The 12,922-nt window shown below is 46.4% G+C and overlaps 1 protein-coding gene and 1 long non-coding RNA gene across 7 annotated transcripts; both read right to left on the bottom strand.

The window, feature by feature from the left end:
* Positions 1-7,011: 7,011 nt before the first annotated feature.
* On the bottom strand, positions 7,012-10,867 carry LOC119323251. Of its 5 annotated transcripts, none has more exons than XR_005156190.1 (3): positions 10,466-10,867; positions 7,976-10,050; positions 7,012-7,843 (listed from the first exon to the last, which is right to left on the bottom strand). It is a non-coding gene; the product is annotated as an uncharacterized LOC119323251 (long non-coding RNA). The 5 variants fall into 5 exon arrangements; XR_005156193.1 differs by having other exon boundaries at positions 7,012-7,840; XR_005156192.1 differs by having other exon boundaries at positions 7,012-9,113; positions 9,191-10,050.
* A 370-nt stretch (positions 10,868-11,237) lies between these two features.
* On the bottom strand, positions 11,238-12,500 carry LOC119323249 (transcription factor MYB93-like). Of its 2 annotated transcripts, XM_037596853.1 has the most exons (3): positions 12,278-12,500; positions 12,066-12,195; positions 11,238-11,978 (listed from the first exon to the last, which is right to left on the bottom strand). In XM_037596853.1, the coding sequence occupies exons 1-3, from the start codon at positions 12,408-12,410 to the stop codon at positions 11,258-11,260; spliced, it is 984 nt and encodes a 327-aa protein (XP_037452750.1). In that variant the 5' UTR covers positions 12,411-12,500; the 3' UTR covers positions 11,238-11,257. The 2 variants fall into 2 exon arrangements, with proteins under 2 accessions (XP_037452750.1, XP_037452749.1); XM_037596852.1 differs by having other exon boundaries at positions 11,238-12,195.
* Positions 12,501-12,922: the final 422 nt, after the last annotated feature.

The raw sequence follows: 12,922 nt of genomic DNA, 5'->3' as shown, positions 1-12,922 counted from the left end.
GCGGCGGCGGTCGCGGCCCCGGCCCGGTGTCTGGCTTTGGCGAGCGCTCTTTGGGTTATGGTGGCGGCGGCTCGGGTTCCTTCGGGCGGAGGCCCTCGCCAGCTGGTCCTGGCTCGTCCTCTGCCGCTTTGGGCGACGGGATCCTTCCTCCTCCCCCTCCTCCTCCGGCCCGTCCTTCCCCTCTGTCTCTTCAACCTCCAAATCCTAACCTTACGTGCTTTGCTTGCCATCAACCTGGCCACTTCCAATCTTGCTGTCTCAACCCCCCATTTTGCCTGATCTGTAGAGAGGGCGGCCATTTGACTATGAATTTCCAAAACCGTCGCAAAGCAGCTTCCTTTAAGCTTTTTGGTCAAGGTCTTCCTGGATGCTCCTTCTTCGCGCTTGATGGTGATATTCCTCAAGTCGCAGTGGCCCCTGCGCTATCTAATGCCGTGATCATCTTGATCAAAGACCACAAGATTACCACCCAAACCCTCTTGGATGAGCTCAAATTGTGGGATGATGGGGGCTGGGACTGGCACATCCGTAAGCTGTCTGATTTTTACTTTGCGGTGGTTTTCCCCTCTAAGAGCAGCCTCAAGATGATTTCCTCTTGTACCAGTTTCACTCTCCCTCTCAACCAATTGGTGGTCTCGGTGAAGGCGGCCACTAATGGTGCTAAACCTATCCCTCCCCTCTCAGAGATTTGGGTCCTTGTAGATGACATCCCTCCCACCTTGCGATCCTCAGAATTCATCATGGCCTTTGGTGTTCTAATTGGCAAGACGATCTTGGTCGATCAAGACTCCCTCTCTGTCCTCGGTCCTGTGCGCCTCAAGATTTGGGTTGTGGACCCCGTATGCATTCACGGTTATGTTGATGTGTTCCCTGCTACGGATGGGTTCAGGCTTCGGGTGCGTGTGGAGGGTGTTGCCACTACCCAATCCCCACCCCCGCCTCCTCCTCCTTCTGTTGTTAACCCTGGCGGAGGGGGCGACAACGCTGGCAACTTGAGTGAGGGCTCGCTCCCGCGTTTCACTACCTCGGAATGGGATGGTATGGGCACTGAAAGCCGTGAGCTTTTCAAGGATAGTGCTCCGAAGGCCAAGGAAGGTGGAAAGGAGAAGTTGGAGAAGAATGTTTCGGCTAAGGTTGCCCCGTGTCCCAATTGTCGGCACTCCTGTGTCGGGGGTCTGTTCCAACCTGTCGGCCCGACCGGGCTCGCCGTCGCTTTCGGGCATTGAAGATCATCCTGCTTCCCCGCGTCGTGTGGTGCCGGGCTCTCTGCCCAAGCGCAAGTCTTCGGTTCGCAAGTTCTCTGCTCGCAGTAGGGCCTCATTTGGGACCAAGTTGTCGGCGGCGGGCCTGTGTCGTCGTCTGGATGGTGACATGGGCGTCGTGGCGGGTCCGGCGTCCCTGGTGGAGGCTCGTGCTTCTCCGATCCGCTCCCCCTCATCTACGGCGCGCAAAAGTGGTCGGATCCGCGACAGTGGCCTGCGGGTGGCTGACAAGGCGGCTAGGCGTGCTACGGCCCGTGATCTTCCGGCTTCAGGTACCCCTCCCGCCCCTTCTCCTTCGGTGCTTAGTACTTCTTCTCCCACTAGGTTGATTTTACCTTCTTACTCGGATGAACACCTGTCTAAGGTTCTTGCGGACTCTGGCATCTCTCTTGATCATAATTTTGGTTCGCCTTCTTCTCTGATCGCGGTTATTCGGGCCAATGAGGTGGCCCAGGCGGCTTTAGCCAAGGCTAAAGAAGCCTCCGTTGCTCCTCCTGCCTCCTCAGTTGTGGCTGTTGGGGTTCAGGAGCAGGGGGCCCTGCTAGCGGTGCAGTTCCCCAGTCTGCTGTTAAGAAGGGTGGCTCTAAACGTGCGAAAACCTGCTTGGCACCCTGCAGGTCGAGTCTGCGCATTAAAAATCTCTCTTTCAAATGAAAGCCCTTTTCTGGAATATCAGAGGCTTCAGCGCTCAGGGGCACCGGGACCAAATTAAAGATATTGTCAGGGGTGACAACATTGACTTGATTGGCCTAGTCGAAACTTTTAAACCCTCCTTCTCTCCTCACGAACTTTCTGCTATTGCAGGGGCGGATCGCTTTGATTGGAACTTCCTTCCCTCGTCTAGCCACTCGGGTGGCATTCTGTTAGGATCGAAACGTGATGTTTTTGATTTTGTTACCTTTGATCATGGAATCTTCTGGGCCACTTCCGTGCTTTGTCATCGCCAACTCAATTCTCTTTGGGAATTTATGGTTGTTTATGGCCCGGCGGATCACTCCCTTTCCCCTATTTTTCTGGACAAAATCGCGAACAAAGTTGACTCTTGCTCCCTTCCCCTTGTGATCGGTGGTGATTTTAATTTGCTACGCTCACCTACGGATAAGAACAATGATAACTTTTCTTGGACTTCGGCCGATGCTTTTAACGAGTTCATTAGCTCCTGTGCCCTTCGTGAGATCCCTAGGGTGGGATCCAGGTTTACTTGGACTAACCATCAAGTTTCTCCTGTTCGCTCCGTTCTGGACCGAGTTCTTGTATGTTCGTCTTGGGATTCGCTCTTCGCTCTTGCCACGCTTAAATCTAAGGCTATTGTGGGCTCTGATCATGCTCCTCTGATCCTTGATACTAGGATTCGAACCGTCTCCTCCCCTCCTAGGTTCCAGTTTGATGCGTCGTGGCTCCTTATTGATGGCTTTATTGACCTCCTAGGCTCTAAAATTAGTGGCTTCCTGCTGGCGCCCCATCGTTCCTTTGGTCCCTTGGATGACTAGCACAATTGCTCGGGCTTGCTGCGTAGATTCCTCCGTGGCTGATCCCGGAACCAGTCGGCCAGCGACCGCAGAGAGAAGGCCCAGCTCCTCGCTCAGATTGAGTCCCTTGATTCTCGGGTTGATGTCTCTGGACTTTCTGATTCTGATTGGACCCTTCGCTTCTCCCTCGAACGTTCTCTGATGCAAATCCACCACTTGAATGAAATTTATTGGCGCCAGAGGGGCTCGATTAATTGGATGCTTCTTGGTGATTCTCCCACTGCGTATTTCTTTGCTATTGCTAATGGGAGGCGACGCCGTTGTTTTATTGATAGCTTGATTATAGACGGGGTGCGTTCTTCTGACCAAGGCGTCATCCTCAACCATGTTGTGGCATTTTCTTCATCTCTTCTTTCTGCCAAACCTGACTAGGAGTTCAGGCTATCTTCTAATTTCTGGGGCCAGGGGGCCTTGGTCTCCGCGGACGAAAATGCGAATTTGATGATCCCGTATTCGGAAGAGGAGATCTTCTCTTCGATCTCTAATTCTAACCCTAATTCTGCTCCAGGCCCAGACGGCTTCTCCGTCCCTTTCTTTAAACAATTCTGGCCTGTTCTAAAAGAGCTTATTTGTGCAGTCATTCATGGATACTGTCTGGGGACAGTAGACATTTCCAGGCTAAACTATGCGGTTATTTCCCTGATTCCTAAAATTAAGGGTGCTGGTCTTATTTCTAAGTTTAGACCTATTGCGTTAATTAATAACTTCGCCAAATTCCCTGCCAAATGTATGGCTTCTCGCCTTACCCCGGTGGCTCATCGGACCCTCTCCCCTACTCAGTCCGCTTTTGTCAAGGGTCATTTCATTCTCGATGGGGTCCTCTGCTTGCATGAGCTTATTCATGACATTCATAAATCAGGCAGCAAGGCAGTAATTCTCAAATTGGACTTTGAAAAGGCTTATGATTCGGTTAGTTGGAGCTTCCTTAAGCAAGTTCTTCTGGCTAAAGGTTTTGATAGTGGGGTGGTTCACCGTATTTTGCAGTTGTTCATGGGTGGCCATACTGCCATTAATGTCAATGGGAGAGTTAGTAATTTCTTTAAGAACTCTAAAGGCCTCCGGCAAGGCGATCCAGCCTCTCCCATTCTCTTCAACTTTGTGGCAGACGCTCTTTCTAATATCTTATCTAGAGCCGCAGAGGCTGGTCACATCTCTCCTGTCTGCTCACACCTCTTCCCGGAGGGTATTACGCACCTGCAATACGCTGACAGCACTATTATTTTGGTGGAACTGAACGATCATTGCATTGCCCATCTCAAATTTCTGCTGCTGTGTTTCGAAGCTTTATCGGGTCTAAAGATCAACTTCTCCAAGAGTGAAGTCATTGTCACTGGTGTAACAGATTCAGAGGCCTTACGGGTGGCCCACCTTTTGAATTGCTCTCTTGGCTCGTTCCCCATTAAGTACTTAGGTCTTCCCATCACCTCTGGCAAGCTCCTTGCCAAAGATTTTGCTCCTACGGTGGCCAAGGTGGGTAACCGTGTTATGCACTGGAGGGGCAGGTACAACACTCAAGCGGGTAAAGTTGCCTTGATTAATGCATGCCTCACATCTCTCTCGATGTTCTTAATGGGCTTTTACCTTCTTTCTATGGGAACCCATGCGGGCTTTGATAAACATAGAGGTGCTTTCTACTGGAACGCTGCTGATAACAAGCGCAAATATCGCTTGGTCAAATGGGACCATATTTGTAAGCTCAAAAGCCTTGGGGGGCTGGGCATCATTAATACTCTTGTTATGAACAAGTGTCTTATCATCAAATGGTGGTGGAAGATCATGACCATCTCCCAGGATAAGCCCCTTTGGTTCAAAATTCTCAAAGCTAAGTATTTTCCCTCTTCTAGCCCAATGTTTGCTCGGGCCTCTGGGGCTTCCTAATTCTGGACGAATTTGGTCAAGCTCAGACCGATCTTTCAAGGCCTTGTCAAATTCGTTGTCCATAATGGTAGGTCCACCCGGTTTTGGCTTGATTGGTGGTGTGGTTCTTCTTCGCTGGCTACTGCTTTTTCTGTTCTTTTTTCCTACTGCCCTGATCCTGAGATCTCAATCTTTGAGGTTGCTTCGTCTAATTGGGACCTGTGCCTTCGCCGCTCCCTCTCTCCAGCAGAGTTGGAAGATTGGCAGCGCCTTGTTGCTCTCTTCCCTTCGCTCTCGGAGGAGGAAGACACGGTTGTCTGGCCCCACTCCCCCTCTGCGCGTTTCTCGATTAAATCCCTTTACAGTAAGCTCATTGATGGGTCCCCCACCTCCAAATTCAAATGGATCTGGAGGGCTCATATCCCTCCTAAGATCAAGGTTTTCCTCTGGCAAGCCTCCCGTGGGCGTCTACCGACGGGTGACCAAATCCGCAAATGTAATGGCCCGAGTTCTGATAGGTGTGCTCTATGTGGTTTGAGAGAAGATGCTTCTCACATGTTCTTCAACTGTGTTTTGGCTAATCTGTTTTGGTGTTGTATTCGATCCTGGTTGCATATCTCTTGGGCTCCGACATCCTTTTCTGATCTGCGCATCTTGGTTAGCTCGTTGGTTGGGGCCCAGAGGCGATTGTTTTGGGTGGGCTTCGCAGCCATATGCTGGTCTCTGTGGACGACGAGGAATAAGTTTACCATCGAGCATGTTTTCCCTGCTAAGCCTTTTGATTGCTTATTTAAAACATGTATATTCCTGCTGGAGATCATTGGCTAAGGAGGAAGACATGGACGCCCTCGACGCCATGTTGGCCAAGATCCGGAACTCTGCTATCTCCATCTCCCCAGTTCAAGCAGACACCTAGGCGTTGGTGGTTGGCTTTGTTTTCGTTTATCTCCGGCCTGCGTGTCGTGTACTGGCCTGGGAGCCATGTACTTAGACTCTTTCTCGTTGCTCTAGGATGATACCTTTTCTGTCTGTTCCGTTGTTCCGGTGGTCTATGTTAACTCTGCCTGGTGGATTTATCTATAAAGTCGGGCTCTGGCCTTTTATCTAAAAACAACTGTGCTTCACACGATTATAATCTTCAAGAAAACATAGAAAAAACAAACATAATCCAAAAATCCGGAAGACCCCAAAAATACCCAAAAATGCGTGAAGGAAAAAAATAAAGCTGCACGCGACACGTGATGAACCAAGTGACACGTTTCAAGTCCATCAAAAGTGTCCGCTGCAGTTTCCGTAAGGGTACCCTCTAATTAGTTAGTCCACATATGTGTTGATCGGCTTTTGTTTGCTAGACTAATTATCACACCAACTAGATCATGAAAGGCGCACGTTGCTGCACCCGTCTAATTTGACACTATAATATTAGTGATTGATGGAATTGTAAAGGCATTATACTCTAGAGAATTGGTATACAAATTATGATATAATAATATGTAAATTGATTAGTAACTTCCGTAGGAATATCTTAGTTGATATACAACCAGGGAAGCATCTCGGTCCCTGGTATTAGGACACATTTATGTAAAAGTACATTTGTTTTATTATTATTATTATTGATCATTAAGGTGATGTGATTGATTGTCACAAAAAGATTAGGTGGTGTTGGTTTTCCCGGAAATCACATATTGCCAAATAGAAATTTTAGTATTCTATTAGTCTCTTAGACACCTGAGAACATGTGCTCTAAGTTGCCACACCCATCTATTTTTGCAGTGGAATAGAAGAAATTTCTATAAATATATACAATGAAGCATATAGCAAATGTCTCCTATATAAGATAAATCACCTATGCCTGAGACCATAGGTGTGTTCTAATATTCTAGAAGTTTCAGGGACAACACAGGCAACTCTACGCACTACCACCCTCGAACAACTCTCTAAGCACTGAAAGCGCTCCTTACAAAGGTTGATAAGAGTATTTCACTATTTCGTATGATATCAAACTGGAACTATAAGCATCTGTTATTGTTGTGGTACTAAAGTCCAATACTATGATAGGTGTATGATATCAAACTGGAACTATAAGCATATGTTATTGCTGTGGTACTAAAGTCCAATACTATGATAGGTGCTTCGTGCAAATATATATGACATACATATGGAAGGTAAGCTTTGGATTGTCCACATGGTCTGAATATACCAATCAAAATGTTCTATGCAGCACGCTCAGAAATACTCCCTCCGTCCCAAAATTCTTGTCTAAGACAAGAATTTTGGGACGGAGGGAGTATTTAAGTGGGGAATTTAATTCGACCACACAATCACATATTTTTGAGGAAAGAGTTACACAAAAGCAAGCTTACTAAGCAGAACCTCATCATGCCAAGCATTGCCATATACCAACAACTATGGAAAAGTTGTGGCAACATATAATAGAATCCAATTTACAACACTTAGCTGTTAAAGTACAAGGAGACCGATTCTTATCTATGGAAGTCATCACCTACATGTAGGCAGATTAGCATCACAACATTGGTGTGGGTAATCTTCTGAACAATACATAGGTGAGTTATAAAATTTGCATAGAATTTTGAAATTCGCTAAATCAAGTAAAAGAAAAACAATACATCAACTCCTATCAAAGATTGCCTCAGAATACTTCAGCACCCCCACTGCAAAACGTGTCGTATTTCTCATGACAGCTAAGTTATAAACTCTTACTAAAAATGTAAATAATTTGACTACCATGCACAGACTACTGTCAAACTCAGCCCAAAAACACAACCTTGAGTCTTTTAAGTATGCAGGAAAATTTGTACCAAACACAAAATGCTAAAAGAATAGAAAGCCAAAGTTATCAAATACTTGCAGACCTCCATGTATCTTTATTTTTTGATTGAATGAAAGGAGCCACTTACTCTATCAAAATAACATAACATGGACTTTAATCCTTATTGTTGTGTTGCATTTTTGCAGTCAAATTATGCCAGGTCGTTCCATCCAAGTGGGTGGTTATTGCACAATAAGCTAAATATCCTTGCTGAGACTAAAATACCTGGAGGCCAACGAAGAGGCAATCCCCAGAACCAAAAACGAAGTTGAACACACAATGTTTGGCGGATTTCTTGTTATTCTGCTTGCCTTATGCCCTCAACATGCTCCTGGGGTTTTGTGGCCAACTTGGAGCGGGAGCTGCTGCATTACAAAACCCCGTTCATGTGCATCTTTTCAAACCAACCAGAACCAGCAGAAGCGCGAACAATAAAGGCAAGAGATATATGTCACTATAGCCATGACAGGTAATTATTCCCCGATTCCAGCACATACCTCTGTGGCGGACCAACAAGTACTCGAGTAGTAAGGCTAGTATGTCCGCCCAAATTCGCAACGTTCTTGTGCGTGATGTGAAGCCTGCAAGGGGTGGTCTGCACTGTGGTTTCTCGTTGAGGTGCTAGATGGAGTAGACCGCGTGTTTGCTTCTTCTACCCCATGCATACAACAATGAAGTTGCAGGCTGAACCAAATTGTCGATATAAGAAAGTTATTCTAATCTGAAGGTACAACAATGTTCTAAGAAAACTATCACGATTAGGCAGCAAACTACTGAACAATAACATTATTGACTACAGATTGCATTTATACTTGTCCCATGTGATGTTGATGGTGAGAGCTACCTGCACTTTGGTGAATTTAAACCATGTTGAACTTAACATAAGTATACTACTGGACGTAAATATTTGGTGTTTATGCTGGCTAGGTTAATTCTCTAAGAAGTGATACAAATGATCTAGATACTTGATTCCTTACTCATCATTACAATTCGAATGTTGAAGTCAGCAAGTTAGGTGTCAAGAGTCCCAATTAGAAGCACATGGTGGGTATATGATTTGGTTCGAATCCAGGGTACACTGAAGCAAAGACGATTATATTAGAGGGTATGGAATTACAGGTTGAGACAACAATGGGGAATTGGAGAGTGCACTGGTAAGATGTGACTACTCCATATTGACAAAGCAACTGATTGCAGACGAATACAATCTGCACACAGCTCATATATATTTTCAGCAAAAGAAATCAACTGCTTGTTATCACGATTCAAAAGGTTGGGTTTCTTATCACGATTCCGGTGCAGACTGCAGCTGCGCCCCCTCCATTTTTGCAATGTAATGTTAGCGATAGATGTCCCCCCAAAAAAGTTAGGAATAGGTGCAAATCTATGAAGGGGTTTTATTTTAGTTTTAAACTGGCATTACGTACTATATATTTTATAACAACAAATTCCACAAATTTAATTTCCAATATATATTCAACTGATCGATCAAATAGTTTTCAACAGTTTATTTTCTGCTCAGTGCAATGATGCACACAGATTCATAATTCAGATAGTGCACCATTAAACTCCTATGAAACATTTGGGTAGAGAAATTGTCAATATCAAATCTGCACACGTCTATACAATCATCACCTGCAGATTCACAGTCAACCGTCAGTGAACTGTTTCAAGATGTATAACTCTTGAACTCAGTCGTGTAGTTACTAAACCTGAATAAATAGGAGAAACAATTGAAAAAGTAGTATATCACGTTTTTCAAACATCTCTTGAATCTATGGGAATAAGATTGCTAGGTGTAGTGCCTCCTGTGCGATGGACCTGTTTCAAATTACCATATTTTTATTTATTTTTATTCAAGGAAATATATATTTGTAAAGCTAAGAAGGGACATCAACTATTGTGAAAATGTCAGAATTATTGCTTTGTGATGTCTATGATTCTAAAAAGGCAAGTGGTTGTGTTGTGTTATAACTGCAGAAAAAAATACTTACCAAGTTACCATTCACGTCTAGCGGACACCTGAAGAACGATTATACTTTAAATCTTTTGTCCTTGAATTTTACTTTGCTTTTTGGAAAAGATATATACTCCCCAGACCGCTCAATGTGTATGATCCCAAGACATAACCAAAAAAGAATACCAGAACATGAAGTCATTCTTGGATAGTGATATGTAGATTCCCCTGGTAAACATTAAAAAACAACACTTCTCCATATAATGGTGCTGCTGCAGAAATTCTCTGTTTCAGTCAGTAGTTCTCTAAGTAGAAAGCGCTTTAGGTTTCAAGGTTGACGTTCTTTGCGTGCTAGTTGCGAAGTAACATACACATCTTTGGGCATTGGGGGATTCTTTGCTCATTGGGGGATTCTTTGTTCCTTGTCTTTGTTCAGAAGTCCATGAGCTGCCTCTACTTGGACTTGAGCTCCTCTGATGGATTGAGGGATTCAGAAAGAAAGAAAATGAGAGGAGCCAGAACAATGTTAATGTGTCGATGCTGTGGTGGTCTTTGATTCATCTTTCTGCACATTTTGACTCGCAAGTGCAATAATAATTCGATGGCTAAAAAATTCTGCAGAGAACAAAAATAACATGATCGGTTAAGAAAATTTCCTTGTGTAAACAAACGTCATAATAGAATTGCAAGCAATTTCATGATCGGCTGAAAAGATAAATAGTTAGTCTGATATACGGTACATCACTTTGGCTGCTCGCATATTACACATGGAGTTGCAACAACTCAATCGTAAACAAAAGGCATGGCCTAATATATTCATATGCACTGCTATGCTTAATACAAGGATAAAAAATAGTAATCACACCAGAAGTAAGTAAATCAATTTTTTGCTTTCAGCACTGTAGAGCAAAGTGGACAGAGAATATGGTTCCTCAATGTTCCCTCTTTACCCTGTATGCATTCGCTGGCGTGGATTCATGAAAAAAAAACATGGAACATATAATATCAAGATGAGCAAACGTAAACGAACCTGTCTAACAGCCATTCGAGCCCCTTGAAACGATACCTGCCCTGAGCCCCTCCCAACCGAGACTCCCCAACTGAAACTGCCCCGACGTCCGCGCGTACCTCCGACCAGATCTGGAGCGGGGAGGATCTGGCGGCGGTTCGCCCACGGACTCCAGAAAAATCGGATACATGCTTCTGGGTCTGCCACCGATCTGGGGATGGAGCTCGTGGCCGCCCAAGAAAGAGATGATCCCTGTTGCACCTTTCCGACGGAAGATACAAGAAGGAGGTTATCGACGGCTAGACGGAGACGGAGGCGGCGTTCCCACGGGGCGGCCGAGGACTGCACCGTGAGGAGGTGCGTGCCGAACGAAACAACGGCGGCGGCGGCGCAACATGTGTGGTGGGTGAGAGAGGAGGGGTCGGGGGTGGGATTAGAGATGAGAGATCGGGTGGAACGGGAGGAAACGCTCCTTACCGTCCATCCGAGATCGGACGTTCCTAGTATAGGCAAACGAGAGGGCCTAGATTTGGTTTCGGGAGTAGCTGCCCAAAGGACAGTCGGCCCACGAGCAGCCCACACATGAGAGAAAGTGTATCGGACGGCCATCAACGATCAATCCAAGAAATCCAACGGTAAGGAGTGTGGATGCGTGAGACGGCTGCGTTTAGGCTCGGTTATACTGTCCTTAATAACATTGAAGATCCGGCAACCCATCGTATCACTTTGCACAGATTTTTTTATTGTGAGTGAGACAAGGAGTTTATGAGAAATAACACATTGTGTCTTTGGGTTATCTTGTGCAGTCATAATTCATGCAAACTCGCTCATGAACTCATCATAAAATGAGTCGGACCAAATAGGGAGCTGGGTGCTGTTGCCCACAGCCTCACAACTTGAGGTGCTGCAAGCATCGCCGAGGTTGCAAATAGGGAAGTCGGCAAGTGGCGGAAGGGAGTCCTCTGACAGGAGCAGCAGTTTCTCCCCCTCACCGCTGTTTGCACTATAATCTGAGTTCTTGTTGGTACAATTGATGATAGCCTGTTCGTGTTCGAAGAAAGAGCTACTAGGTATCTGGATGTCAGGCACTTGCCCGGAAACCAAGTCTTGGCCATTGACACCCTCCATGATCCTTGGAGACGACATCGAAGACAAGGATGACATCTGCGAAGGACTCAGGAGGCCGATTTGCTCCAGGTCAGTGGGCATGGTGTTGATGCTGCTGGAGCTGGGACTAGTCGCAATGGCTGCTGCGGACTGAAGCAGGCACTGCAAATACTCGAGCTTTGCTGCCTGGACTGCATTGGCTTGCAGCTGGCTGCCGCTTTGGTCGTCGCAGGGGCGCTGCTCCACGAGCTGGCGGAGATTGGCTAGCGCGATGAGCTGTGGCAGCGCGGCAAAGAAGTCGGTCCTCGGCCGGTGCGTCATCGGGTCGAAGCCCATCTGGATGAGCTTCTTCTTCAGGTGGGTGTTCCAGAAGTTCTTGATCTCGTTGTCGGTCCGTCCAGGGAGGTGCTTCGCGATGGCTGACCACCTGGTTTGATCAGCACAACAGTTTATGTGTGTTAGCAATATGTTTTTGAAGATTATACGAGCAAGAGGTTTGATAGGTGTGCCGTACTTGTTGCCAAGGACGGAGTGGAGCTGGAGGATGGTCTGCTCTTCCTCAGGTGTGAACTTTCCTCTCTTGATATCAGGCCTCAGGTAGTTGGTCCATCTCAGTCTGCAGCTCTTGCCACACCTGTTGAGTCCTGTGTGACGCACAGAAGAAGAATCAGATGCATGAGCGACATTTCGGACCAAAGCTAGCCGCGGAGGCGTGCGTTTGCGTACCTGCAAGCTTGGGCAGCGCTCTCCAGCTCCCATGTCCATGCTTCTCGATGTAGTCCGTGAGCTTCTGGTCCTCTTCAGATGTCCAAGGCCCCTTCTTGAGGCCGTTCTCGTCGCAGCAAGGAGACCTCCCCATTGATATGATTGAGATAGAATTGGGGTAGGATGGTGCAGGTGGGAAGGAGGGAGACAAAGCTATCTGCCTCTCCCTAGCCTGATCCTTGGGGTTTCCTGTGTCAAGGATGTCTGGTCACCGGAACACAGCTTCCTCTATATAAAGGCCTCGAAATTGGGTGTCCTAAACCTGGGTCAGAATTAGTTTATTCGAGTGGAAACGACTAATCCGCCCTTAGATAATTGGGTATGCGAGTATGCGATACATGTCAAGCGCCGGGGGCAAGGGTATTGGTGTCCTCCACACTAAGATAAGGGCTGTTGATCCATGCTGTTGACTTAAGCCGCTAGCTGCTGCTACTTGGGCAATCAGCAGTCACATTGGTATACTACTCTTTTTTCCTTCGGCCTTTTTTCCAACAAGGTGTGCTCCTGAAGCCTTGCCTTAATTGTGCTGTTTTCGTTGCTGTTCTGCGCCACAAAAAGTGAAAAACAATGCTTCGTTGGGTGTTAGCATTTAAGATTTATAAGTAG

The sequence above is a fragment of the Triticum dicoccoides genome, chromosome 6B (genome assembly GCF_002162155.2).
Source record: "Triticum dicoccoides isolate Atlit2015 ecotype Zavitan chromosome 6B, WEW_v2.0, whole genome shotgun sequence".
In the NCBI taxonomy this organism is placed as follows: Eukaryota; Viridiplantae; Streptophyta; class Magnoliopsida; order Poales; family Poaceae; genus Triticum; species Triticum dicoccoides.
Note: the sequence above shows the minus strand (reverse complement) of the source record. Positions and strands in the feature narration are given on the sequence as shown.

Coding starts and splice junctions, on each gene's coding strand:
- LOC119323249 (XM_037596852.1), bottom strand. CDS start 12,410: ATGGGGAGGTCTCCTTGCTGCGACGAGAACGGCCTCAAGAAGGGGCCT. Junction 12,196..12,277: donor AGCGCTGCCCAAGCTTGCAG/GTACGCAAACGC, acceptor TGCGTCACACAG/GACTCAACAGGTGTGGCAAG.